The 27,901-nt window shown below is 43.5% G+C and overlaps 2 protein-coding genes across 3 annotated transcripts; one reads left to right on the top strand and one right to left on the bottom strand.

Moving 5' to 3' along the window:
- DEGS2 (delta 4-desaturase, sphingolipid 2) lies at positions 1 to 21,277 on the bottom strand. 2 transcript variants are annotated; one of them, XM_085061389.1, is made up of 3 exons: positions 20,907 to 21,277; positions 7,386 to 8,128; positions 1 to 2,286 (listed from the first exon to the last, which is right to left on the bottom strand). In XM_085061389.1, the coding sequence occupies exons 1-3, from the start codon at positions 20,929 to 20,931 to the stop codon at positions 2,143 to 2,145; spliced, it is 912 nt and encodes a 303-aa protein (XP_084917515.1). In that variant the 5' UTR covers positions 20,932 to 21,277; the 3' UTR covers positions 1 to 2,142. The 2 variants fall into 2 exon arrangements, with proteins under 2 accessions (XP_084917515.1, XP_084917514.1); XM_085061388.1 differs by lacking the exon at positions 20,907 to 21,277 and adding an exon at positions 17,047 to 19,160.
- LOC146435953 (uncharacterized) lies at positions 21,277 to 27,901 on the top strand. The gene is made up of 3 exons (XM_085061392.1): positions 21,277 to 21,742; positions 26,853 to 26,930; positions 27,077 to 27,901. Exons 1-2 carry the CDS (start codon positions 21,369 to 21,371, stop codon positions 26,923 to 26,925), a joined length of 447 nt encoding a protein of 148 aa, XP_084917518.1. The 5' UTR covers positions 21,277 to 21,368; the 3' UTR covers positions 26,926 to 26,930; positions 27,077 to 27,901.

The following is a 27,901-nucleotide window of genomic DNA, read 5'->3' as shown; positions in this document are numbered from 1 at the left end:
TTGAGGAAGATAGCATAATCTTTATTGTGGTTTTTATATTAACTTATTAAGTTGGACAGGAAAGTTGACGAACAGCTACTAAAGACACGGAAAGTTGAATACATGATCAGAGTGCCAGCAAATCTGAAGTAAATTAATAAAAAACTGAAGTTCCCTGGCATGACCACTGATACAAAGAAAGGTAATGGAAGTTCCCAGCACCTCTTGCTTTGGGAGAAAAGCAGCTTTAATAATTAAAACTTTATGTCTTCAATATGTTCCTCACTGAGGAACCAGTGAAGGCTGAAATGCTGGAAGAAGCCCCATTCCTGCTCTTCTTAGCCAAAAGCACAAAAGAGTATCTGAATAAACTGGTGTTCAGCCCCTGTATTACAAATGATCTTGCTCTGCTGAGCAGACCTGGGTATTTATTTACCCAACTGCCAAAATCACATGGGTGAGAAAAAGGGGAAATGAAGGAGGAACCCAAATTGCAGCAGATTAGCTCAGCTGCCCAGTGAACAGACAGACTGGCTCACTGGACCCAGTGGTGCCTGAAGGAAGAAACAAAATTGTGTTTAGTGAGGAAATCAGGCTTCCCAGGTCTAATCACATACTCTGAGGGACCAACGAGGCTGCACAATAATCCTTTTCTTTGCTAAAGGCATGGATTTCCAGATGAAAAAAACTGTTAGAGCGTTACAGGGCATGAGCACCTATATAGGTCTCCCTTTTAACCACTTAGTAAGGACAGAACTTGCCAACTTTCCATGGTGAGGGAGCTTACTAGATGGCATCTGAATTCCTGAATTGTTCTGCTTGGAGAAAGTTTATGTTGATTAATATATTTGATGATACATTAGAATGATAGAATTATTGAGGACAGCCAGAAGTTCATAGTTGGAGAGGACAGGCAGGAAGATTTTAGTATGCCAGTGGGTAGAAATGAGAGATGAAGGTTAATGTCAATAGCACCAAGTAAGAGATATGGGGAGAGAAACAACCCCATCTCCATGTTCCAGGTACATCTCCTTAACACCACCAATGGCAATTTTATATAGTTGGAGTATTATATGCTTCCCAAATGTCAAGTTGTGCCCCTTGAATGACACAGGAAAAAATTACCATCATTCTGAAAGCAGTTAGGAACAAATACCACCACAGATATGAAGACATCTCCATGTCTTCACTGACATGTACTCCTAACTCCCATGCACAGAAAGCGGTGTAATATAGAGGAGACCAAGAAAGGTGACCAGGAATGCTAACAGTCTTGGCAAGGAAAAATTAAAACTAGAACCTCTCCTTTCCCCAGAGGATTTACAGTAGGGAAAAGGATGAGATACATGAAGTTGTGAATACTGTTGAAAAGGTGAGTGAGAAAGGACCACCCAGTTCCTCCAGAGGCACATCCATGCTGCTGATCAGGACAGTAGGTGGAAGACTAAAGGAAGGATTTCTCCTTGCCACAGTTCAGATCTGTCAGTTAGCTTCAGTGAGTATTAGATCCTAAGAACGGAAATTCATTCAGAAAAGGTTTAGACAAAGTCCTGGAATAAAGATCAAAGAGCAGCTACTAAAATAATGTTACAGGCATACAAAAATATAAACATATTCCATTGCATATATAAAATCTCTGCTATTAGCAATTATCTGAAGATATTAGATTAGACAAGACATTGAGCTAAAAGCACCCTTGTGTTCTCCAGACAGTATCATTTACTTCTGCATGCCAGCCCTCCCTGCTTCCACAGTTCTGTGCACACAGAACATCTACTTCCAGTCTGGCATCAAGAGAAACCAGTCCTGAACTACACACACGCATGCTCACACATAACACACAGCAAACATTCTCCCCTGTGGACAAAGCCAAAACCTGAGCTTAGGCACATGTGTCCCAGGAAGTTAATTCTAAACCTAGACCAAAGATTCACCTAATCATGGTTCACTCTAATCTGGTTTCTGAAAGTTACATATACAAGTGTCTTTTATTAAAAAGTATATCAGTAGTCTAAAAGTGCTTCATTTTCACACTCTTCCTCTTGGCATAAGCTGCACGCACCAACATTAACTCAGCAGACAAAAAGATCTTCTATTTCTGCAGCAAACTGAAGTAATGGGAATGAACAAGCACACACCGTGGCAGCAGGCAGAGCTGCCCTGTTAGCTTTCCTTTGCCAGCTTGCACAGTCTCTTAACCCTTGAATAAGGACCGAGAGTGTCATCAAAAACAAAGTCCCACAGAACTCGAATCCAGGACTGGTGATGTGGGAGGTTATCATAATATTCTGCAGCAATCTTCTTCACCTGGAAGAAGAAGAGAGAGAATGAGCTGTTTGGCTGCACAGAGTCAGGTGTTTCAACCTTCAGGTTCAGATCTGATAGCACAGCTATAACCTGAAGTTACTTGTTATTGCTTGTGAGCTTCTGAAGTTCAGCCAAATGAGATGTACTTAAATGCATTTAGATACTTCTTAGCACATTTCTGATGTAAGTTTTGCCTCACAGTGTCATAATTTGAAAGATGATGGATTGCTGCCTTCAGTCAGAACTATTTTGTCTCCTTTCAGAGGTGGTGGGATCTCCACAATGAGATGCCATATACACTTTTTCAATTGCCAAGACTCCAGCACACTGTATTTAAAGCCCTGTTTGCCACTCATAATATTCTGTTGAGGGTTCTGGGTAAGAGAGAATTAACAATTCAGAAAATGTCAGACACAGTCTTGCCTACACTTTGTTTTCTCTCCTCCATTCTCCTACCATGGTACAAATCCAAGAGATGGGTTCCTCCAGCAGGCAAAGAAAATTGCAGGGGTGGTCTGTTCTCCTCAGTCTGATATTTAAAATACTGTGAGATTTATTATTAGGTCACAAGTCCAATGAAATTTCATCCCTGTTATAATTCCCCAAGTCTCAAGACTGTTGCCATCAGAGAAGCATTGTGCATCATTGGGGTGGTGCTTATAGTGGGAGTAAGGCCAGAACCAGAGGAAAAAAAAGTATCAAAGCTGGCAGGTCCAGGGCACTGTGAGGATTCCCAAGTTATCAGTTATTATTCCTGCTCCAACTAGATGCTCTGTTTTTGAATGCATTTATGAAGCAGCAGTCTGTTAACTATAATACACTTGCACAGAACTGCTTGGGCAGGGTTTTATTGCAGCTCCACCTCCTAGACAAACAAAGCTTTAGAATAGAATAGTTTGTCTCACTGGACAGCATGACTTCTCTCTTTAAAAACCTTGCAGAATTTTAAAGCCAGCTACACTGAGCACAGTGCAGAGTTCCAGTGAAAAGAGAAAGGGTTACATAAAAATCATCATTCAGGAAGAAGGTCTCATCACCACCCACGGTGTAATGGTGGAACCTTAACACAGCCTTGTGACTGTTTGTGAAAAGGTAAGAATCCCAGCAAAAGTTAAATTATAAACTACTATGGCTCCCAGCTAATCACCTCATTAATTCAGCTTCCTAGCAGACACTTCTCTGTGAGGTTGGTTGGAAAATGTACAAGAGTCATTAAGATCTTTTACCTCTGTCCCTACACACTCCTTGTGTTCATGGCATGGTAGTGCTTTGCTGAAAATGGAACATTCAGTTCAGATCTGACTGTATTCTGTCTTTCACTGAATATCTCCAACTTCCTAATAATTTCCTGAATCCTTCTTTAAGGCATTGGTTTGTACTTCAAAGTACTTCGTTTTCAACGGGATTCAGAAAATATCAGGATGTCTCCTTAGAAGTCTTTGTTAATGACTGGAAGAAGGGTGATTTCCAGGTACCAGGTAAGATCTCTGGAGATACAGATTTAATTCCCTGTGCTCCTTCTGTAACCCCAGTCAGAAATAATTTAATCTGGGGGTTGAATCTTCCCTTTTCCCAGCTGGTTAGCTGAAATAGCCAGAGGATGAGAGGGAGAACTGTTTCAACAGTAAGCTCCCTTGAAGGAAGGCTACTCATGAGGCCTGATGCAAACACAAAGGGAGTCTCAGATACCCAGCCCCAAAAGCTTCACTCCAGTTCTGACATGGTCATTTCCTAGCACACTGTTGCTTAGGGCTTCCTTCCTAGCTCCATTTTAAAAGTTCTTCCTGAATTCTGCCTTTCAACTGTAATTTAGCCCTCATTTGTGCTACTCAAGTTTATCTGCCAAGTCTGCCTTTCCCCTCTTCTCCAGAGCCCCACATATTTCTTGCCCTCTGAACCACTCATGTTTCCTGTGCTCTCAGATGAGTGTGTTTGAGCAGGGAGGCTGAACCCATTGCAGTCCCTTTGAACCTCAACCATTCTGTGATTCTGTTATCTTGGAAGGATAACAAGAGATTGCAAAGTCTGCAGGACAATTACTAGGCACATGGCACCGGGTATATTGAGGCTTTTCTTCTAGTAGGTCAAGGTGGCAGAGTAAGAAATCACATCTTTTGAACTGAGACTTTTGTTCTGTTTCCGTGCTTGTAGAGCAAAGTGGCAGGACCCTAATCCTACTGCATCATATCAGATAAGCACAAAAGTTAAATGCAGCCTAGTATTTCAGCATGGCTGTTACACACTCTTTGTCCTGAGGCTATACAGAAACTAGAGATCCTTATGGCAGAAAACCATAAAATTACATTTAGAATGCTCAAAGGCTTATTACAGAATTTCCCTCTATAGTCCTACATCCCTACCACAGGGTGGGGAGCACTCAAGCTAGCCCTCCTGGCCATCATAGGGTTAATGAAATCTGCAATTCAAAACCAGCACATCTACCATGTTTTCCAGTCTTGTCTGTCTAATAAATCTGGTTTCATAGCATGTCTTTTCCTTTTCCCACAAGCTTAATGAGTAACTAGTTTGCCTCTGGTAACACTGCTGCTTTTATTGCAGCTTCTAGGAGGAGTACTGAGTTCCTCCTTCTTCTCCAATCTTCTCTCTCCATAAGTATACTCAGTCTTTCAGACAATGAAGAATGGATCTCTTTACTCATCTGGTAAACAATGCAATATTTTACGGTTATAGGACTTCATACAAAGACTATTCTAGTCCTGAGTCTACAGGGATTTTTGTAGAGCAGGTCCTTCATTGCAATGTTAAATTTCATGGTCTCTTGTGTAATGCCTCATTATACTAGTGGGACAAGTTCTTACTGCACACCCATGTCACTCATCTTTAACATCCATAAGCTTATGAGCACAGCCTAATTCTTCCTCTTTCAAATCTGTCACACTCCTAGGGTAAAGGCCTTTACTCTGGCAAACACATTACTCAGAACGTTCTGAATGACACACCTGTAACAAAGGACAAAGCTGAATTTACTTTCCTGATAAGCAAGCTGAAAAGCCAGTTACTTTCCAAGATTAAGATCCAGTTATTCTCAAATCCTATTTCTCCCCTGCTCTCAATCATGCAGGATAGATCTTTAAAAATAGAGACCTTACTTCCACTTTCTACTTGCCAATAATTAACAATAAAAATAGTCTCACTGAGAGGTCATCCATTTACACAATGCAACTATTAGAAGTTCAAGGAGAAGTTGCCAGGAGGTTAAGCAAAGTAGAGGAAGAGACTTCTAAACTGCTGTGAAGTTCAAGATTTAAAGTTAATCAGAGAAGATCTCCTTCCTTATCTCTTTCTACCAGAGAGGCAGAGATTTTTTTTTTCTCATTTTGCAAAAAAGAGTAACCAACTTGTTTTAATGGACAAAGGACTTTCTACAGTAACTGTTTGGCCAAAGAATTTTCACTTTTTAATAGAATTTTTACTTGTAATTGATCACTCATTAAACTCCAAGTTTTCTATATCGTTCTGTCAGGCAACAGTGATTGACAAGCCTGCTCTCTCCTCCACCAGCAGGGCAAGTCTCAGTTGCCAAAGAGCAAAACACACATGAACACAAGCCCATGAAATTCAGCTAATAACTCCATCCTCTTTACACAGGAGAGCAGACACTTCCAGTTGCTGCACTGCCTCAAGGAATTAGGCTGAACTATTTGTGGTGTGGGTGGAGAAGAGATTTTCAGGTCTCAATCAGGTCTGGAGCAACAGTCCCAGCAAGTTCAATTAGTCACTCACATCCCTTGTTCAGGATACTGAGCTAACCTCCTATTTACATTTCGGTAATCTAAGTATCTAAGCCCATCTAACAAGTTTGAACATAAGCAGATACACTTCCCCACTGAGCTACCAGGTGTATCAGTGATGGGAGTGCCTCACAGGAGAGCTCCAAATCTGAGTGTGGGCTGCTGTAGCAGCTCCTCTGGGCCTCACCAGGAACAGGCAGCATCTCCAGGACAGACCTCCGGGAGCGAAGGAGGTGAATGAAACACAAATGCAGGCTTAAAGAGAGGCTTCTGTCCCATGCTCTTCTGCACAAGAAAATCTCCCCTTGATTTGAATCTCCTCTCAGAGAGTGTTTCTGTGATGGAGAACATGAACCCATAAACAGCAGGGTTTGCCCAGGTGTGCCATCACAGAAGTTGCACTTGGTATCAGCAGTGGGAATGTCACAGCTCCTGAGCTTCAGACATCTCAGCTCTACCTCCCCCTCACGAGGATATTGCAGCAGCAGTTCCCAACTTTGCATCAACCCAGAGAAAGACATGTCCTTCCTATTACATCAGAGAACTTGTCTGTAGGAGTAATCCTTCGAAGTCATGTACCTCTAACACTGAGAGCACCTGCTGAGGAGCCCTTGTATTGAAACACACAAGAGCAGCTACATACCTGGAGGGAGATTGAAAACCATTCCTAGACACCTGGGCTTTGCAAATTTGATTCCCACAACTGATAAAACATAAACAAAAAGGGGTTTGCCTTTCAAAGGAGGAAAGCCACAGCACTTTCCCAATGACAGAGCAGGCCTCCTCAGTTTCTGTGGGTGGGGCAGCAGAGCCAAAACGAGTCACAGAGAGTGCGGCTTTATTTTCTAGTGCTATCTGTGTCAGGCTGGAACATGCTCCAATACTTATGTCATCTCAGAAAAACTTTTCTTTGATGTTAATCAAGCCATATAGTTAGCAGATTGATCATTAGACAAATTTCAAGTAGTAATTGCCACCTGCCTCCTTTTAGATGGGCCTTTAAACTTTCAAAGAGTTGAAACTTGGTGGCTGAGAGATGTAAATCCAGACATTTAAAGCCCTGTTGTAGAATTCTATCATGCAAAGGTGTTCCTTAAGCCCTCTGAGGCTCAGATGTTCTAGCTTGCATCAAATAAACTAAATACTATAGCAGTTTGACAGCCATTTCTCTCAATCTCTGGCTTAAAATTAATTAGAAACAAATCCAAAAAGCTTTTCTTTTCTTGTTTATGGGGGTTTTTTTCCACCTTTTTCTCTTAAATTCATCAATTGCTGCGATTTGGAGTGTTTTCTTTGAGACAGTTTAGCAGCTTTCATAAAAATCCAACTCTCTCATGCTATACTTACCATGGGCAATCTGCACCCAGGAATGCTGGGGAAGTCATGATGCTCCATGTGGTAGCCTACATTGAAGGTGAGCCAGTTCAGAGGTCCATAATAAGAGTATGTCTCATACCCTTTTAGGAACATGTAATGTTCTGCTATGAAGTGCCCAGAAATGGGATGAAAACCCAAGCAAAGAATTGTACCTGCTATCAAGTAAATAACAGGTTTGAGTCCCCACAGGTAGTAAATGATGAGGTCTAGAGAAAACTGGACGAGGGCATTAAGAATTTCCATCCGTGTAATTGCTTTGGGGTTCACATACAGCGGTCTCAGACTGTAGAACAGAGGCTGGAGGAACAGCCAGAGCAGTTTGCGAAGCGGCGTGCAGAAAAACCAACCCTCAAAGTCCGTGGGAATGTCCACATCCAAGCTGTCCCCTCCCAGGTACCGGTGATGGTCAATGTGGTATTTCTTGAAGGAGGCAGAGTAGGGGATGCCAATGGGCAAGTTGGCAAAGACTGCGAACCAGCGGTTCCACCTGGCCTGCTTGTTCCCAAAGGCCACGTTGTGGGAAATATCATGGATGGCGAGGGTCAGGGAGTGGTTGATGCAACCCCCAAAAGCATAAGCCCAGAAGAAAATCCATTTCCAAGGTAAGTCTTTCACCAAGTAGCATGCCAGAAGCTGCGTGAAAACCATTCCAGATACAATCCACTTTAAATGTGGATCTGGTCCCATCAGAGTCTTGATCTCTGGATACTTTGCTGAAGGAAAAAAATGCAGAGAAAAACTTGGTTAGATCACAATTAGGTAAACAGAGTCACCACTGTGACTCTCTGTTTCTATCACACTATGTTTGAGGGCCTGATTTTATAAAATGCTAATTCCAAAGTAGGGCTGCCACTACAGTGAAAGCTTTAGTAGTTGCAGCATCATGTCCAATTGTGATTGCTACTGATATATATAGACATCTAAAAAATACCCTGATGGTCACTCTGCAGCATCATGTGCCTTCACCACAATGAGTATTGCTTAACAGTGATGAATAGTAAAATGCCAAACCCCACAGGATGTAAGCTCTAAGAAACATCTTCTGTCAAGTTTTTAATTTTCTTTTGTATTTGCTCAGATCAAATGGTACTTCCCACAAAAGGGATACAACTGCCTTCTTCACAGCCCTTTTCGCACTGTTGTTACAAACACACAAGCAGGGGAAAGAGCTGAGCAACAGGCTCACCAGGTTTTGCTCTGTGGTTAGATGACAAACACAGCATTTAAAAAAAAAAACCTAATTATTTGAGTGTTTACCAGCACTCACAACACATACAACTCTTCACACATGGTAACATCACAGTAAAGTCAGTAATATTACCAGGATTTTGTGAGGCATGGAAAATTTTTCTCTGTTCCTTTGTCACATACCAAAAGAAGGCATAAAAGCCACATAGATAAGCACACAACAGCTTCGTGAGGCCTCACAAATACTGTGGTACAGTGTCAGAGAGATGTGGGCTAAGCTTGTCAGGACTTATTCTTGTCACGCCAGGACCAGCTTACTGATATTCTGTTCCACCAGTGATTCATCTGTCCTTTAAAAAATATATATAAATACAAAGTACAGCTTATCCTCTGGGACTGATGCACATCTCCCTCTTTACAAACCCACACTTCTCACTTCCACTATTAACTTGCACACAATTCCTTCTGCTGCCTTATGGCTTTTACCCACCTACTGATCTCCCTCCTTTAATTCATACTCTGCATTTCTCAGTAATTGCACCTTACACAGATAAGTACATGGGGAAGTCACTCATTCTGAACCCTGAGGTTACAGTGTGTCCCTCTGAGTTTCATAGGTCCATTTTATGAATAGAAAAGTAAACATCATCTGACTGTCGCAGTACAATACCAATACAATAAAATCAGATTACAATGATCTGCATTTATGCAGCTGTGTATGCTATAAACAAATGCTGGGACAATACATGTAATTTATATGACCTTGAAAGCAGTGGCAGATCCTGAGGGCTGGATGCAGAGGTTTTTATACAAGTGAACCCTGAGAACTTTGCAGAAGCTCAAAGAGATGAACAACCTTTGAGCCTCTTGGCCAACTTCAGCCCAGCTTGACAGAAATTAGAGATGGTAAAGATTAGACATGTGCTGTGGAAGATGAGGAGAAAAGACATATTCTCAAATCCTGTGAGGACAAGGAGGCCAAGGTCACCCTGAGGAGAAGTCAGGCAAGCGAGATTTTCTAAGTGGTGGGAAAGCTCTAGTGAAAGTTTGTATCATTCTAAAATCAGACAAATCTTTTGATAAAAATCTCCAGAAAGTCCAGGGCTTTTTTTGTTTTGCTGCTTTGTTTTTGTTGCCTGTTTTTACTGTTCTTGAAATAATATTTTTCACACCAGTAAAGTTAACATGACAAAAGTTGTTCTCTGGTACCTGAATAGGTACCAAAATTTTACACAAAGTGCTACTTACACAAAGCTCACTTTAAAGTATAACTTGTTGACCTGGTCAGAAAGACTGTTACAGACATGCAGTCTTATGTAGCTTAATCTCTTTCTTAGGGGCTTCTGTCCACAACCCAGGAAACTCTTTTATAAATCAAGCCACCTCAAATGTGGTCACATCATGCAGCTGGTTGAGACAAGTTACTGCAGACACCAGAAGAGATGAAGAAATGTAAAACAACCAAATCTGTTCCTCAGCCTGGTCAAATTGAGGCCACATTGACCCACCCCCAAAAAAAAGAAAAATTCAATGGGATGGAAAAATTGCTTAGAGATGCTTTATACTGTCATTTGAGAATAATGGAAGTTTTTGACCTATTTCTTTCTGTGTCAGCCAACAAGGACTGCAGATTCCATTTAAAAGGTTCCAGAGCAGTTGCTGCCAAATGGCAGCAACAGTGTGTGCAAGCAGCAATGCAGGATGCAGGCAGGTTGCACTTTTTGCAGGTGAAAGCTATTAAGTAACCTGCCAGGGTTTAATATTAAATTCCACACATAATTAACTCCTCTCCTCTCCAACAGTAAATTTTTGCATACTAGTCAAACCACTGTGACTGTTTATCATTAATACTGATAAAGCCATCCTGTTTCCATGACATGGAAAAATTTCAGGTTTCTCCTCATGGAGAAACCATGGCTTGGGCAGGGGGGTGGTGCTGGTAAGCTCACTGGAGGCTAAAGGCCCTGCAGGGGGAATAGCCTGCCAGAGACCTGTTGGTTCAGCAGCACTTCAAATGCAGAATGTTGGAAGCACTCTTCACTGAGACATTTAATCCCAGATTAAGTGATCCTGATGACTGCAGTTTATGTATAATTTGCTGACAAAGATGTGATAACACAAATTTTTATCTCATTTTTCTCTCATGTTCACGTCTGGCAGTTAGCTGAGAGAATGAGTAAGGCGAGAAGAGAGCATTTGCAGCTGAAAAGCCTAGACATCCCTGTAAGGATGCTGTGACAGGTGTCTGCAGGGCTATGCAAACCAGGCATCACCCATCTGCATGCAGAAAAGCAACAGAGAGTCAGAGGCACAGAGAGAGGAGAAAAAACCCAACCACATCATTCAGCCCTTCTAGATAAAGGGGGTTAGGGGAGTGGATAGGGGCCTGGACACATGACACAGGACAGGACACAACACCTACAAAGTTAGGTGGCTGCATGGGACCAGGTTTTGCCCTTTAAAGTCCAATGAGAGAACAGGAGAGCTCCAGCTACTCTGGTGTCCATACAGCACATTTTCCAGCCTCCAGTTATTGAGGAAGTCTGTTAGCTCAGGCCAGCAGACAGCTTATCCACAGGTGCTGCTTCTAGCTGTCCAGACTGAGCCACAGGACTGCCATGGGAGGGTGGGGACACTGGTGTAGATGTACAGCAGTGCACAAGGATGACTTTTCTGTCTCCAAGGTCAGCACACTGCCAAAGCAGCACAGGCACTTTAGCACACTAGGTAAATGTAGTTACTAATGCAGTTACTAACTGCCCACACAGCTCCACAGTCTCTCTGCTCCACAATGATGAAAGACAGCATTCCCCACTCATACAAGTCAAGAGAGAACAAATGCTGTAAGTATATTTTCATAAGGGCTCACAATTCTGAAACAACCCATTTACTGAATTAACTTTTCACAGAGACCACTCCACTGTTCTAAGTATCTTTCTAGAGGCAGGCCTTGTTCACTACAAGTGCCTAAACTGACAAATTATTCTGACTACATATTTTTTTCCCTTGATGCTTCTCACTGGAGATTCAAGAGCACTCACCAATTGCTCCAGCCATACAGTGATCCTCAGTTAGGGCTGGAGCAATTGTTCCTGGACAGGCCATTGGTTGCCAGGTCCTGCTATTCCTCCTCCTCAGGAGACAGTAAATGCCTTGTTCTGAGCTCTCACTCATCCTCTGTCCTACTGACACTGTTCCTGAGATAACTCAGACAAGTCCCAGTGATGGTATCAGACACAATTTCTCATTGATGTGACACCACATACTTCACACTTGCACATTTTGGCACACATGGGATTTGGAAGTGAACAAGAGCAGGAGCTGTCCACAGAGACAATGGGGATGGAGGTATAAAGGAGCAGCAGCATTGCTCACATCCATGAGAAAGTAGAAGCAAAAAGAGATGAGATTTAATTTCTTAATTTTCCTTTCTTTTCACCACAAGTGCAGCATACTGACATAGTCAAAGTGGACTTACTCCTCAGTATAAGTCACTTAGAAGGCTTGTTAAAGGGAAAGAGGAAAAAAAATCTGTGATACTGCTGTTTTGGACTACATTCTGTTGACTATGAGTTCCTGCCAAAACAAATAAAAGCAACACCAGGCATGGGATGTAGGCTTTACTACCCCATGTTCTATGCTGGACCTGGTATTTATACCAAATAAATAAAACAGGAGAAGAGAGTTTACTGATGTCATAGTGTTTTGCCTTGTACCAGCACAGCTCACAAAAATGCTTATAAAAGCACAGCACACGCAAGTCCTCAGTGAAAGACATGGACCAGCTGAAACAGGTTCAGAGGACGGCCATGAAAATTTTCAGAGGGCTGAAGCACCTCTCCAATAAGCAAAGGCTGAGAGAGTTGAGAATGGAGGCTGTTCAGCCTAGAGAGGAAAAGGCTTTAGGAAGACCCTATTGCTTTTCAACATTTAATGGGGGTTTACAGGAACGATGGGGACTGACTGTTTAGTAGGGCTTGTTGCGGTAGGTCAAGGATTAATGGTTCCAAGCTAAAAGAGGAGACATTCAATCTAGACATAAAGAAGAAATTGTTTACAATGAGAGTAGGGAAACACTGGTACAGGTTGGCCAGAGAGGCTGTAGTTGCCCCATCCCTGAAACATTCAAGGACAGGTTGGTTGGCTCTCTGAGCAACCTGATGTAGTTGATGATGTACCTGGTACTCAGACAATTCTACGATTCTTTGATTAATTCAAACCATGCATGAGTTGGAACACAGGTCTCTGGGTGTCCACACACAGAGGACAACAAGCATGGCAATACGTTTTGGTTTTTCACAGCCTCCTAGCCCCTCCAGTATGCAAAATAATATGAAACATTTTTGGCCCAACTAATTACACTGGTTTGATATATTCACTGTGCAAGGACACGTGTCTTAATCTTGTATTTGCCACCCAGAAGCTTCTAAACTGCTTAGTGCTATCTGATCCAAGGGCGGTGGATCACCCAGCAGTGGCCACCAGAGGGAAAGTACTGCAGTGGTGCCACACAGCCAGTGTCAACAGAGGTGGATGATGTCAGCACATCACTATGCCAGCAGCTATAACCTGTTTGCTTACGTTTCTTTGTTAGCTAGTTCAGCGTAAAGGGATGTAGGGATGCTAGGAAGAGGGTTTCCAGCTCCTTCTGAAACAAAAATCTGCATTATGGAGAGAGCTGAAGCCTTCAGTTCCACTTAATACATTTTCCACAGAAGACCACAAATGCCTAAACCAGTGACTTTCTGCTCATGTGATTTATTTCAAAGGTGATGCCCACAGGGAATTGGCATGAGCACTGGGACAGCAGCTCTTCTGGGTGTGCTCATCACAGGACAGGCACATCAGTGGCAGCACTGTGCCCACACACTGCAGCATAAAGGGCAAACGGAGTTTCTTTGCCAGAAGCACATGTACTTCAGAGCTTTGATTTAAGCTAAGGAGATAGTATACTGCATATTTCAGTTGGTACAACTTATCAGAATTTTCATAAATGTGAGGTTTAAAAAGGCAAGAGAAGAGACAGCCGGAAGAAGTAGCAGATTAATTTCTAAATAAGAGAGCAGAGCTGGAAGCTATACTCGGATCAGCTAAATGCTAAAATAAAAAGGATTTTGACTTTTTAATTTTGTTCTACCCGTCCCCATGGGCTAACATCCCAGCCTTTCTACAGGATAAAGCACATATAAAACACTTGCAACATCTCCATTCCAAAATAACTTGCCAAAGAACTAATTATATAACTATTAAGCATTCTTGGATGTTAGATCATATTCAGGTGTTCTGGTCTATCCTGAGCAACACTGATTCAGCTCTCATCCTCAGCAGCAAACAAGTGCTTCCCTAAGGACCCTGTGAGGCAAGACATTTTCTGACCAACCTACAGTAATTTTAGAAAGTTATATCCAACCCATGGCACAAATATGATCTCACTCTTCCCATGTCACAACATAGTGCTTGCATTTGGGAAATTGTTTGCAGGTGAAATGGCCATACATTGTGTGCTTACAGTGTTACCTGCATTTAAACAATGATTTTTTTCATCTCTCAAGAGTGAAAACTCACCAACACTTCCCACTGTGTAAGACCATAGTTTCTCCAAGTGTTTCAGTCCAAGAAATCCCTACTTACACTAAAGCAGAAATCCTATTTCTACTAAATGTCTCATCTATGTTATACCCTATGTTATAACTCCCTCTAATAGTGCTTTTATAACTACACAGAAAGGCCAAGTAGATCCAAATGAAAAAACTTTTCCATCGGGAAGGTTTTAGCCAGGTTTTTCCCTAACAGAGCTTACTGCAGCATTACACAAATCCCATTCCTGCCACAAGGCAGCAACAGGCTTTTCATAAACACGACAGCGAGAGAATAGCAACCAAACAATTCCATTTCATAAACTGAAAAGCGTGAATAACGTGTTCAGGAACATGTATAACGTGATCAGGGTCGAAGTGCCAGCTTGGCAGGAGATCTCCACTGCAGCTCAGAAGCAGTCGCACCCAGACGGTACTCAAGCACAAGCTACATTTTAATACCTAGATACTACAAAGAGATAAGACAGAAAGTATCTCCTCTCCCTTGTGCAAAATGCTGATCTATTTGCAGGTTTGATTATAGCCATCAGGAATCACAACCCTTATCTAGTGCAACAGTGTCCTGCCACAAGCCAGTTTCCAGCCAGCCCAGTTGATAAGCACAGGCCGCAGCTCTGCGGTTCAACTGGAACCGGTTGCTCAGAGAAATTGTGGATGGCCCATCCCTACAAGTGTCCAAGGACAGGTTGGATGGGGCTCTGAGCAACCTGAGCTAGCAAAAGATGTCCCTGCCCATGGTAGGGAGACTGGACTCATGGAGTTCTCCTTCACATTGTCACTGACTACAAAAGCCTTACTCACACCTGGGCTACTTAATCTTAAGCCAGGATGTGCATCTTTGTGATGAATGTTTTTTACCTCCCAGATGCTCTATATTGGGAACACACTGGGGCAACAACCCAAGGAAACACCACTTATGTAGAAAGAAACTGCCTTATGTGTTTGTCAGTTTGCCCATTTTTTTTCCTAACATACAATTTCCATTTGCATTTAAATCCAAGTATCCATGCCTGAGAGAAACCAACATTTTTAAAAGCTGCAGCCCAAGCAGAGAACAATCAAGTTTCAGTGCTTAGCAACTAAATCATTAACCGATTGGGAAGGAAATACTTCCTTTAGCAGCATGGAATGCTGTCCCCAAGGCATTGCTGTATACAAAAGCATAAAATACGTAGATTTTTATAGATATTTATTCATTTGTATGTAAGATTCTTACTGTGTACTCCAGCTCAATAGACACTTTGGTAACTATATACTCCGGATACTAGGCGACCTTAGGCTTTGAATAACACAGTGAGGATCATTATACCAGTATTATGTGGGATATTATGATAGTTTTGGTAACTTGTGGCAACATTTTGGTATTTATTACACTAGTTTTATAATCCATTCTGCCTCATCAGACACAGGTCATTCATGCCTCTCTTCCCATGTTGTATTTCTCTCTGCCCTGCCTTCTACTCCCACAGCTAGGGCAGGGGAAGCTGTAAAGAAGGAGATGGACCTTGATTCCAATTGCTTGTTCTTAACCCAGAGAGGGGGTGGGCAAAACCTCTGCAAGTGTGCAGCTGAAAAGTCCTAAAAAGAGTTTTCTGCAGCAAGGGAGTCCAAGTATCTCCTTACAGCTTTATCAGGTTTTGCAGCCCCCATTCTACAGCACAACCAGAAAGGCAAGAGAGCAGCAAGGGCAGAGACCCACTATATACACTCCTATCCTTACTCACCAAAATGTATTCCCCTTGACTGAAGGGATGAGTAGCATGACATCAAGAAGCATAATTTTCTGTACTTATATAATTTGACTCTTTATCATGATTACATAGTAAAATAATTATTATTTTCCTGGATGTAATTCAAACCTGGACATGGATATTCCACCACCACAACTATACCGGAAATGGTTTTGTAATTTAGATTAATCCTGGATTAATCTGTAAGATTGTGGAGGAGTTAAAAAACTGCACCTAATTAGCATATACCTTGTGCAGCCACTCAGCCAGAAGCTCCACTGCCTATTTATAAAAGTTCTTTAAAAACTTCATCCTACTCATTAGAGGGAAGAAAGCAAAACAACCAACCCACCCAAATAAAGAGAGGGGAAAAAGTTAAAAATCTTCTTTATTAATAAAAAGTTGAAAATGTATTTTCAGGAGATAGGCAACAATACTCTGCAACAATTCTGAATTGTCCGTTCTTCTCAGAAACGATCTTCAGAATAGCTCAAACTCCCACACGAAAATAAACCTCCCGACCCACCACACTCGGTGCGCAGTTAAGCGCTGCGTGTACAACACGAAAATACAGGCGTGTACCTTGTCCCCGCCAAGCAGCGGGGACTTGCTGTTGTTCTCTCGCACACCTCAGCCGCATCCCCGTTTAGTTCCACGCGCTCCCCAGACGCCGGGAACAAGCGCCCGCAGGAGAGCTCCCAGCCCGCGCCCCGGGCACACCGGGCACAGCCGCCGCCCGCCAGGACCCCCGACGGCAGCGGCCGCCGCCCGGGGCGCGGTGCGGGCAGGTGGGCGCTGGGCATGGCCCATGTCGCCCCGCCACCACCGGGTGACCCGGCTCGGCGCAGCCGGGCTCGGTTCGGCCGCCGGCATCCCCGCCGCTGCCGCCAAAAGGCAGAGAGTTGGGAGTGCTAAACTCCTCGGGGGAAACACCCAACAGCCCAGCAAGCTGCGGCCCTCGCTCTCCGCAGCCTGCACATCACCCCGAGCCGCACCGGCACCGGCGGTCCCGGCGCAGACCCCCCGCCCCGCCCCGCCCCGTCCCGTCCCGTCCCGTCCCGGAGCGCAGCCCAGCCCGGCTGCCCGAAGCCGCCGCTCCCGCGCTCCCCGTCGTACCCAGGATCTCTTTCCTGCGCTGAGTGTGGGGCTGCTCCGTGTAGACCCACTCGAAGTCATCGCGGGTGACACGGTTCCCCATGGCTCCCGCTGCGCCCCGCGCCGCGCCGCGCTGCCCTTATAGCTCCGCGCCCGCGGAGGGGCGGCTCCTCCGCCCGCCCCCGCCCCGCGGCCGCCGCTCGCCGCAGGCGGGCACCGGGGCAGCTCCGGGAGTGCAGGAGCCGGGAGAGCTGCAGAGCCCCTCCGGGGTGTCAAGGGAAGCCCGGCGGGAAGAGGGTGCCTCGGGGCTGACTCTGGGGACAGAGGACGGGCGGCCGAGGCTCGCCGTGCTGCAGGGACCTCGAAGGCAGGCAGGAGAGGAGTGTGGGGTGGGCGTGTTTGCAGGGCAGCAGGTTCCCCATCGCGCTGCTGCCAGCACCGCGGCTCGGCACAGCCACTACATCCATCACTGCCCGGGACGGCTCCAGAGCAGCTCAAGGGGAGCTCCAGCGCTGGAGGTCTCCGGGCACTTCCAGACACAGATTTTGGAAAGCAAAGGTAGTCCAAACGGCATAAATCCCGAGACAGAGCCCTGAGCAGAACAGTGGATTAGGGCAAAGCCCTGTTGTGTGAGCTCCTCCCAGGGGTGGAAGACCTAGAACAGTGCAAAGGCGACCAACGGCTGACACACATTTCCTTGGCGCTCTGACAGTCCTCGTGAGCTGTCCCGGTAGAATCCAGCCCTTGGCTGCGCCACACTACACTCCTGGTAGTCTGCGGCCCATTTCCCAGGTACTGTCCCTGCTGGAGTAGCAGGAAATCACTGCTACCTTGGTAACAAAACCAGGCAAAGGACTTGCTAACCTTAAAACTAACGTAACCTCTCTAGCCTCTCTGATTCAGAGTTACATGTTACACAGTGATGTTTCTACATACACAGCCCAAAATTAAAGTGCTGCCCTGGTTCCCACTATGTTCTTTTGCAAGTCCACACCTGACCTGCTGTCCATCTTCACTCACTATCCCTATCATTAGTCCTTCCAACAACAACATCACACGTGGATCAGCTCCAATTTTGTTTCATTCTGTTTCGATATGAATGTCTCTAGCACACTCCATTCCCTCCTACACTTAAAAATGCCTATTACAGCTGGAAGTTAAAAGGGACAAAAACCAACCTTGAAAATATGAAATGAAAATAATTTTCAGCAATAATTTTTTGCCTAAAACCACTGGCAACACTACCACCTCTTATATTAGTCTAGTGGAACTATTTAAAATCTCTTGGTAGCACAGTTGTATGAAACTATATGGGTCTAAAACCACCAACAATGAAAAATCCCACAAACCCAAAACCCTGATGCTTGAAGGCTAGAAAGCTTTAGGACACATTTTTGAGGGTGCGGATTTTTTCCCTGTCTAAATCACAGAATCAGCTGAGTTGGAAGGGACTCACAAGGACCACTGAGTCCAACTCCTGGCCCTGCACAGGACCATCCCTAGGAGTCACACCACATGCCTGAGAGCATTGTCTGAACACTTCTTGAACTGTGTTAGGTTTGGTGCTGTGATCACTGCCCAGGGGAGCTGTTCCAGTGCCCAACCACCCTCTGGGTGAAACACCTTTTTCTCATATCCAATCTAAACTTCCCCTGACACAACTTCAGGCCATTACCTCAAGTCCTGTCACTGATCACCACAGAGAAGAGATCAGTGCCTGCCTCTCCTCTTCCCCTCACAAGGAAGTTGTAACTGCAGTGAGGTCTCCCCTCAGTCTCCTCTTCTCCAGGCTGGACCAAGTGACCTCAGCCACTCCTCATATGGCTTCCCCTGAAGGCCCTTCTCCATCTTCCTTTCCCTCCTTTGGATGCTCTCTATTAGCTTAAAATGTAAACCCTTGAATGACTAAAGGTCCAAAGCAGGTTGAGTGGAAGGGCTATGGTGTATGGTGCATTTTACCCACAGCAGGAATAGGAGTTTAACCCCTTTGCTGTTACAGGTCACTCTCTATAAGTTCGATTGTTTCTTCACCATTGCTCCAGCACAAGGTTGGTGCTCTCCCATGAAGTTGCAGCGTCCAACCCAGATAATGGACTGTTAATCCAAGTTAAGGTTATTACACGTTTCTAGAAGAAAATGATTATTCACATAGCAGATGCATCGGTATCTCAGCTTAAACCTTTAATTGGCTCAAACGTTTTGTTGTGTTGACAACACATCAGTGTAGAAGCCAAGTATCGGTGCAGAAGCCAAAGACACTGAACGTGATGACACTCTATTGTCACTTCCTGCTCAAGGTGACTAAAAAAGCAAATTAGTGGGGCAGTCCATGCAGTTACAAGGAAAACAAATGTGACTTCACCCCAAAGCTTGTCCAATAAGATGGTGCTATTGCATGTGGTAAGTTACACATGGAAACTTAAGTATCCTCCTTTGTAGGCAAACAGCCTCTCCTTCATGTAGCTCATTACTAAAGACTCAACCTGACCACATAAGACGAACAGAAAACTTTTCTGTCTCCAGTGAGTTGGCATCTGGTTTTGAGAATAGAATTTCGTGCTTTATATTTCTATAATAAGCCAAGCAAATCACACTAATTCAAGAGTAATTGTGGATGCCAGACAAACAAGAAACACCAGCTTTAGATCATCAAGAACTGGCAAAAGTATTACCCAGTTCTGACCATTTGGCATCCTTAGTTTTACAGCATCCTAGTAAAATTATTCACAAAGGGAAAGGGGGGGAGGGATGTTAATGGCACACAGAAATAATAGCCCTTTTGATGAATACTGTAATGACTGTGAACCCTATAGATTCACATAGTCACTACACTTCATGCAGTTCACATAGTCGGGTTCTCTCAGCAGCAGCCTCCCTTTCTTATTTAATTTCCCATACTTGTTCAGGATTTCTCAGAAATATTGGGAAGCCTAGCTGAGGGAAATTCCTAATGCACTCAGGGGAAGAGCACAATTGCTGACTTTGTGGAAGGTACCATCAAAATATCTCATTTACATAGTTTTAAGTACACATCACACTGATCTCCAGCATCCCAGGCTAAAAAAGACACGTGGCTCCACTAAGGACATGGCCTACAATATACATCTCTGAAGTAAGACATACTGGTCCACCCTTCCACAAATCCAGGCAGACTTACTCCTCCTTACCCGAAGGTGCTTATCCATCAGCTGGTTTCCCAGCATGAATGTATTTCTGCTACACAACCCAACTATTTCCTTCCTCTGCTCATGGAAATTACAGGTGACGGAGTAAATACAGCAGGAATATCTGCACACGTCTCCTAGTGACTACTGCCAACCTGGGATGTTTGAGGTGTTTTAATTCTGCCCTGGCACGAAGGTCTTAACTCCTCTTCTTGTGGTTTTCAACAACTAATCTTTGTAAAGTCGTTGTTCTGGAATGAAAATAAAGTTGTCTGGGAATTTTATCTCAAAATAAATTGTTTTTTCCTGTGAAGTAAAAGCTCCATGTCCCATGACAGATTTGTATTTTCAGTAAATACAAATCTGAAAATACAATAAGTGCATTACCTACTTTCTTTTTTGCCTGTATAAACTTGCCTGTATAAATTTTTGCCTGTATAAATTGCACCTTCTTTCATTACCATAAGAAAACATAGCTGTAAGATTTGCTTGTTTATAGAAGATTTTGCTATCATTTTGAATTGGGTGTCACTCTCTCACTTGATGTAACTAGTGCCAACGATTACAATGTGACGTACTTTATTGATCAAAGTGAAATTTTCATAGGCAGCATAGTTTGCAGATGAGCCATGTAAACACACCCACACCGAAGTAAATTCAAGAGAAGCAATTTGCCAATAAGCACTTTGGCAATAAACCTTGGTTTTCTCCTCTCACCTGCGCTGACCCTTCCCGGGGTCATCCTGGATTTCTCTTTCCAGTGGGTTAGCTCTATGCCAGAGCTGTGAGCTGAACTGACCAAACAAAGGTGCTGAGGAGCTGGTACAAAAGAACCTCAGGAGGAGAAAGGCATGTTCCTCTTGGCAGTGGTGAGTTGCTGGAAACACCTGTATTACGCGTAAGCCGCCTTTCACCCAGCCGGGCGGTTCGCAGCAGCCGCCTTTGCCCGGCGCTCGGCAAGCCCCGCTGGATGCTGGCTGGCTCACGGTGTCCCTGACACTCACGGCAGCCTGACAGCTGCCAAAATGAGAAGTGAGGTTCCAAGAAGCAAACGGCTCCCCAGGAGATGGGCTCACTGCTGCCCAGGCTTACCGCTCCTGCCCTGCTCACCGACCTGTGCGGAGCCGCGTCCCTCCCCGCCTTCCGCAGCCGGCCCTGCGGAGAGCTCCAGCGCTGGGAATGCTCCTTTCGTGGGCCAGGAGCGGCGGGAAGCGCACGGAGAGGCAGCACGGAGAGGCAGCACTGGCTGCAGAGGCACCCGCGCCCCTCGCCGTGCAGCTCCAGATGCTGGGGCGGGGCGGCTCCGCGGCCGAAGGGCTCCGCGGCACGGCGCCGCTGCAGCAGGGCCCGGCTCGGCCCGGCCCGGCCCGTCCTGTCCCGCTCGGGGCGGGAGCGGAGCCGGGATCGCCCCGGTGCCCCGGCACGGCCTCGGCCGCCCCCTGCCGCCGCCGCGCCGCCACCGCGGGCAGGGACCGCGCCCGCCGCGCTCCGTCCCCGCTTCGCCTCCGAGCCTCGAGCTTCCTTTCATCCCAAAAGTCCGACGGCGCCCCAAGGTAAGGGCGATCAGCGGAGAGATGGCTGAGGAAGGGCTCACTTCGCAGGAGCGATGGACTTGGTTTGGTAGCGCTCGAGTGTTCTCGCTTTCTTTAGAAATACGTCCTTAAGGAATTTTAAAATGTTTTGTCTGGAGCTTAACAAATGAGAGGCTGCTGTAACTAACGACACCACTGTGATCCGCTACATAATGTATTTAGACAGACCACTCCTGCAGAATTCACATGGACACTATTTCCTCTTCTATGTAAATAATTTTTTTCCTCGTGATATATTTCTTAGCTTTTCCAAAGAATTACAACCTTTTCGCAATGTAATTTACTCCACGGAGTGCTTTATGTCGTTCAGAGGATTTGCAATTGCTTTCTCTCACAAGACATATTTGCTGTTACACACCGTAAGTACTTCTCCCATGAATAGCTTATGCTACCCTCCCTGCAATCTCGGCATTTCAATAAGCTTCACTAGCATCCTGGTACGAACTCCTGAGGGGAGTGTGGGAACTAGACTTCTATTCCGTAGCAAAAATTTTAAACCCAAAAGGTAGCAACAAACGTTTGTAATCTCCTATCCAAATATGAGAACCTAAGGGGTTCACTGCAGACAAGCTGTCAGAGTTACGAGTGAAAGTGGGTCCTCTGCGGAAAGGCAGATAAAACTGGGATTTCTCTTCTTCCCCTCTAAACACTGATGTCACTCTTCTCTGAAAGCCTACACTACTGCACATCGCTGGTCTGCCTGGCAGTGCTCTCTGGACTGCAGCTCACCCTCGCAGATCTGCTTTCCCAAACGTATTTCCGATACTCAGGTTTCAACCTGATGCACTTAAAACCTTTCATTTCAGTGCTGCTGAGTTCACTTCTGACAATAGGAGTGACACGGGGTTAAGAGGGGTACTTTGTTCAGCCTCTTGAAGTCAGAGACTAAACTTTGAGTAGAGGGAAAAAAAGCCACTTGAAAATGTCTCACTGTGTGTGTATGTGTGGACATGTAGGAAGAATTGCCTCTGCAGGGAACAGTTGAAGAACAAGTTTGATAACAAACTGTACTAAATTCCAAAGATTATGTCATACAGTCTATTTTTATTTTTGAGAAATATTTTTAGTTTTTATTTATATTGTAGCAGCATATAGACGCTCCAAGATGGACTAGGTTTTGACTACAAAATCACCAAGTAAAATTACAATCTTTCTTCCAATGAGTTACAAATCCTTCTAATATAAGCACAGTAGAAAAGCCACTGATCAGCTTTGCCTACTCCTAAGGAATATAAGGTTTTGCTCATAGTTCAGGAAACTGTCAGTCAAGTCACAATATCTATCTCCTCATGGAAACCTAGCTGAGTTGGTTTAACTAAAAAAATAGATGCCCTTGGGCTTTCCATGGACTGCAGTAATTTATACAGCTTATTTTTATTTATTTAGCCTTACTAATTTCAATCTATTTTTCGTGGGCTGCCTCTCCCTTAGTGCTACTGGTGTATCTGTCTGGTGACTTCAATTGAAGCCGAGAGCTGAGCACTTTCCCCAGCACCAGGTCTGTAAGCCAAGGGAATGCATATGCAGGAGGAGGGATAAGAAGCCCAGCTATTTGCAGGACAATCAGCATGAATGGGAGCTGCAGATTTGCTCCCTAGCCCCAGAGAGCAGTGTGAGCAGTTAGGACATGCATTCACACACATTGCCTGTGCTGGCAGGTGTGAAATCGTACCATGCTGGCTCAACTAATAGGTATTATTTCCCCAGAAATTTCTGCTTTTTGTGTTGTCTGCAATTTGCAAGATATGGACTATTCACATGTCCACACACACCCTATGTTAGTGTAATATGACCCCTTTGTGAAGACTGAGGATTTTTGGAAGGGTAGTTTCATACCCTCAGCCATGAAATCAGGAATGGAGGACAAAAACTTCATTTATGATTACCAGCTTTAAAACTCAATCATAATTATTCGTATTTTCCATCCATAATTAAAGGGCCAAACCTTTGTGGAGAGAGGATTAGTCCCACTGATTCATGTATCCCTTCATACAGTAAGAAAAACTAATTATACATTGTCCTTACAACAAAAACCTGTTTAATGAAACTGGGGTGATAAATGACCAGAACTTAGAAATTAGTTTGCAATGGTGGCATCCCAAACCCTCATTCCAACACTCTGCAAGATGACTGATGAGAGAAAATCCTTCCTCACTGTGCTCAGTCTCAAAAACACAAGCAGATGACAAAAGGAGCAGAGCACTATAAATCTAAGTAAATTAATTGTAGTAGCTTTGTTAGCTGCTTGGTTTGCTGTTGAGAGGGGAATTTGTAGTAGGACGTGATATAGCAAAGAAAACAATGATTATTAAAAGTACCAGAAAATGAAACAGAGAAAAGAGGTCTACACAGAATTCATTGCTTTTTCCTAGTCACAGTCAGCAAGCAGAACCATGTGCTCAGAATGAAGCTTCAAATGTGTTTTGTAGGAGTCCAAACACAAATTGGGATCAGGGATTTCCCTCATGTTTAATTAGTAATCTGAGGAAAGAGGATAATGACATTTGTAGCAGAAGCTAGCGGGCCGTAAAGCCAGGCATGGTGGAAGTCATATTAGTTCAGCTGGAGATGAGGAAGCTAAATTACAAAGGAGACTAAATTATGAAGGACTGTAAAGGTAAAGTTAAAACCGCATTTACTGCAGAGCTGCAAAGAGCTAGGACAGGGACTCCGGGAAAGATGGCACAGCTAACTAACATTTTACTTAGTGAATTACTTTAATGCTACTGTAAATCCAGTAGCTACAGTTTAAATTTCTTCCTGAGTTAGGCTGGTTTTTTTGGGTTTTGTTTTGGTTTTTTCTCTTCAAGACCTCTCCTGTTTTAATTGATTAACAAGCCATTCTAGATGAAGATAACAAGGAAAACCTGGTATCTTGAATTGGCAGAACTTATTCATTAGTCCTAGATAAGTCTTTAACAGGTGTTAACGAGAACTCTTTACTATCAACTACTGATTTTCTTTTCCTCCAGTAAGTAACTTTTTATCTCGTCTTGTGTAGGCTGCAGCAAAAATATCTTAAGTGCTATCCATGTCACATATTTAACTAGATATGTAAGTATTATCAGTTCAGTGATCAGTGTTGGTTTACAAGGGGAGGGCTAATCTTTCTTTCTTAAACATTACACTAATAGTTTGTGTGAGAAAGAAAAATAGGATATCAGACTTTCCAAACGAGTGAATTTGAAAGGCTGGGTGAAACAAATCAGGAAAAGGGTGTGTGTTGACTCTGCTAGAGGCAAGAGAGAAGGCTGTAGATGCTGGCTGTGAAAAGCTCCCTTGTTTCACAAGTTTCACACTTCAAACATCTTCCCTTCATTTTGGTGTAAAATGAAGAGGGCAGAAATAAGACTAAAAAAACCCCAAAAAATCACCCCAAGATTTAGAAAACAAGCATTGATAATTTTGTTAATTCACACATACTTTGTGAAAGATTAACTTGTTTTGTGTGGCCTTTCTTTTCTTAAAATACAGCAGACTTTTGTATTTGCCAAGTAATTCTTTTCAAAAGAACAGCTACCTAGTTTGGGCTAGATGGAGCTGAGATAAGGGTCAGGACAATTAGTTCTGTAATATGAAACAAGAAACAGCTCCATATATAAATATCACACAACCGGATACTGTTTACAAAGTTGCACTAGTATTGCATTGACGACTATGGTTCCTGGAAGCTGTGAACTACTAGTTCACCACAAGAAAAAAAAAAGCACAAGAGTAAAAGCACAATATTGATTCTGTGGCTAATGATGTTGAGTACTGATCATTATCTGCTTATAATTTATATGGAATATAATACATATATATGTATGTATGTACGTACATATGTATATATATGGAGACAACTTAGAGGGAGCATATTTTAGAGATGGGTTTTAAGAGTTCTCCCAAACCAGGGTGCTGCAATGCCCCAATATCTTCTTGTGCTACACACACACTGCTGATTTCTCTGCAGGTAGTCTGCATTTAACAAATGCTTTAGGCATTCCAGAAACTGCAAAATAAAATTAAAGTAGCCATGCTCTTCTAGTGGTGCCCAGTGTAGCCCAGGACTGGGATACAGGCTACAGGCACAAATTGCAACACATAAAGCTTTTCTAAAACTTAAGGGAAGAACTTCTTTCTTTTTTCTTTTAACTTCTTAGCCAAACATGGGAACAAGTTGCCCAGAGAGCCTGTGGAGTCACCATGATTGGAGATATTCAAAGCTTGGCTGAACACAGCTTGGAACAATTTGCTCTGTTTGAACCCACTTTTGAGCAGGGGCTTGGACTAGACCATATCTAGAGATCTCTTGCAATCTCAGCTCTGCTCTTCTGTGATCCTGTGAAACTGAGAAGGTCAATGTTTCTCATTCAGCTTAGTATTCTTTGGGGTTAATTGAAACAAAACATATTTTTTCGTATTATTCTCATATGCCATCAATGCACAGGGTAGCAATAACCTGTCTGCAGAACTTTCTACTACTTACACCGATGTACCTCTTCACCCTAAAACAAGAACCCAGTGCATACAATCTTCTGTAGTTCTCGATGCCAAGTATATGTAAAAACCAAAAGCTGAAGGAAGTTCAGAGGAGGAAGAATTGTCTTTGAGAGCATACATCTCATCTTTTCCTTCCTCTCCTTTCTTCTCCTGCCTTCCTTTTCCCGTGCATGGTACTCAAGTAAATGTGGATGGCACATTTTTTTACAGCTTTTTTTACAAGACTGCACCAAAATGAAAAGAGGTGAGTTCTCACTAACCTGTAGTTTTCTAACTTGTCCAGACGACTTCTGTACAGAACTACTACCCTGTTTGTGCTCGCTTTGAAGCTGCCATCTCTTTGAATCCTGAGGTTTTGCCTGCACATTCTGGTGCTAAGAAAAGCAGATGTTCAATCCAAAAGAAAGGAAGGCTGTGAGGGCAGTAGAAACTGGGTTTGTCAGTAGAAAACCCATGACATTTTGTTCTTTCAGTCAGGTGTGCTTGGCACCTGAAACTACTACCAGGAATTTTGCAGTGGCAAGAGAGGGGAGATAAAACAATGCTGGTGGGTGTGTGCATGTGAAAAGTTAAAATCTGGTTTCTGCAGACTGGTGGTGGACTACAATTTCCTGCAGCAAATTTTAAAGAAAGAATCAGGGAAGAAGAAAAAAATCCAATAAACCAGGTAAATCTGAGACATCTAGAGATTGTAAAGAATATATATTCCTAACCAATAGTTATGGAGGCTTAAAAATAACTTTTCTTTCCAATGGATGGTTTCACATTTTTAAAATTCAACCTTTTTCCCCCTCTCTTTTCAAATGTGTCTAGGAAACAAACTGGAGTTCTGAGCATGGGGAGGAAACAAACTGGAGTTCAGAGCATGGGGAGCAAAATGGTGTGCAGAGGGCAGGAAGATAAGAGATTATTAAGGGGATAAATTCTGCTGCTATTTGAACAGGAGACAAAGATTTCTTTTAAACACCTTTTCACTGGGCAGCTTTCATGTCTTTATTTTTCCTGGTTGCTGTATTTTTTTCTTATCAAGCTGCTAATGTGAGCAGATCATCTCATTCTGGATAAAGAGAACTATAATAGAGAAAGCACAGGGCTGATGCAGAATATTTGTCTCACATAACATGTTTCACTGAAAAATGATGAAATATGAATGTTGCAGCAAAATCTTAAAATATTTGCTTTAAGCCAAAGTATGGGAAAGACCAGAAAACACATTTCAAAATCAGGTGACTGTGATACTTACAAACTTAAAAGTGCCTTTTCTGTTTGAAATTATATAACTGCTTGCAGTAAAAAAAAGAAAACCACAAAAATGAAACAAGATTGTGCAAGATTATTAAACTACTATCATTGACCTGAACCAAAAATTTTATCTCTGTAAACAAGAGAGACTTGTGACTTTGTTCTTGTATTTGTCAAAGCTCATTTACACTAACACCAAAAAAACTCCTTCACCCGAAATAACCCACTCAGGACCCAGTCCCACTTGCTCTGATGGCAATGTCAGCTCTGATGGGAATTCAAGAGCAGGACTGAGTGCATGTGTAACATGTAGGTGACATTAATATTTCCTCTATGCAAGCTTAGAATATGAAGTATAACTGAGTTGTGTATTTTTCCTAAAAAAAAAAAAACAAC

Source organism: Lichenostomus cassidix, chromosome 5, assembly GCF_008360975.1.
Source record: "Lichenostomus cassidix isolate B80296 chromosome 5, HeHo_3.0, whole genome shotgun sequence".
In the NCBI taxonomy this organism is placed as follows: Eukaryota; Metazoa; Chordata; class Aves; order Passeriformes; family Meliphagidae; genus Lichenostomus; species Lichenostomus cassidix.
The sequence above is the reverse complement of the archived record's forward strand: the minus strand, read 5'-3'. Positions and strand labels throughout refer to the sequence as shown.

Bases quoted from the DNA above. Each gene is read 5' to 3' on its own strand.
- LOC146435953 (XM_085061392.1), top strand. From the start codon at position 21,369: ATGCTCCTTTCGTGGGCCAGGAGCGGCGGGAAGCGCACGGAGAGGCAG. The intron at 21,743-26,852 runs GTAAGGGCGATC...TGGTTTCTGCAG, and splicing joins AAGTCCGACGGCGCCCCAAG to ACTGGTGGTGGACTACAATT.
- DEGS2 (XM_085061388.1), bottom strand. From the start codon at position 17,128: ATGGGGAACCGTGTCACCCGCGATGACTTCGAGTGGGTCTACACGGAG. The intron at 8,129-17,046 runs GTACGACGGGGA...TTTTTCCTTCAG, and splicing joins GCGCAGGAAAGAGATCCTGG to CAAAGTATCCAGAGATCAAG. The intron at 2,287-7,385 runs GTAAGTATAGCA...TTCTTCTTCCAG, and splicing joins CTGGGTGCAGATTGCCCATG to GTGAAGAAGATTGCTGCAGA.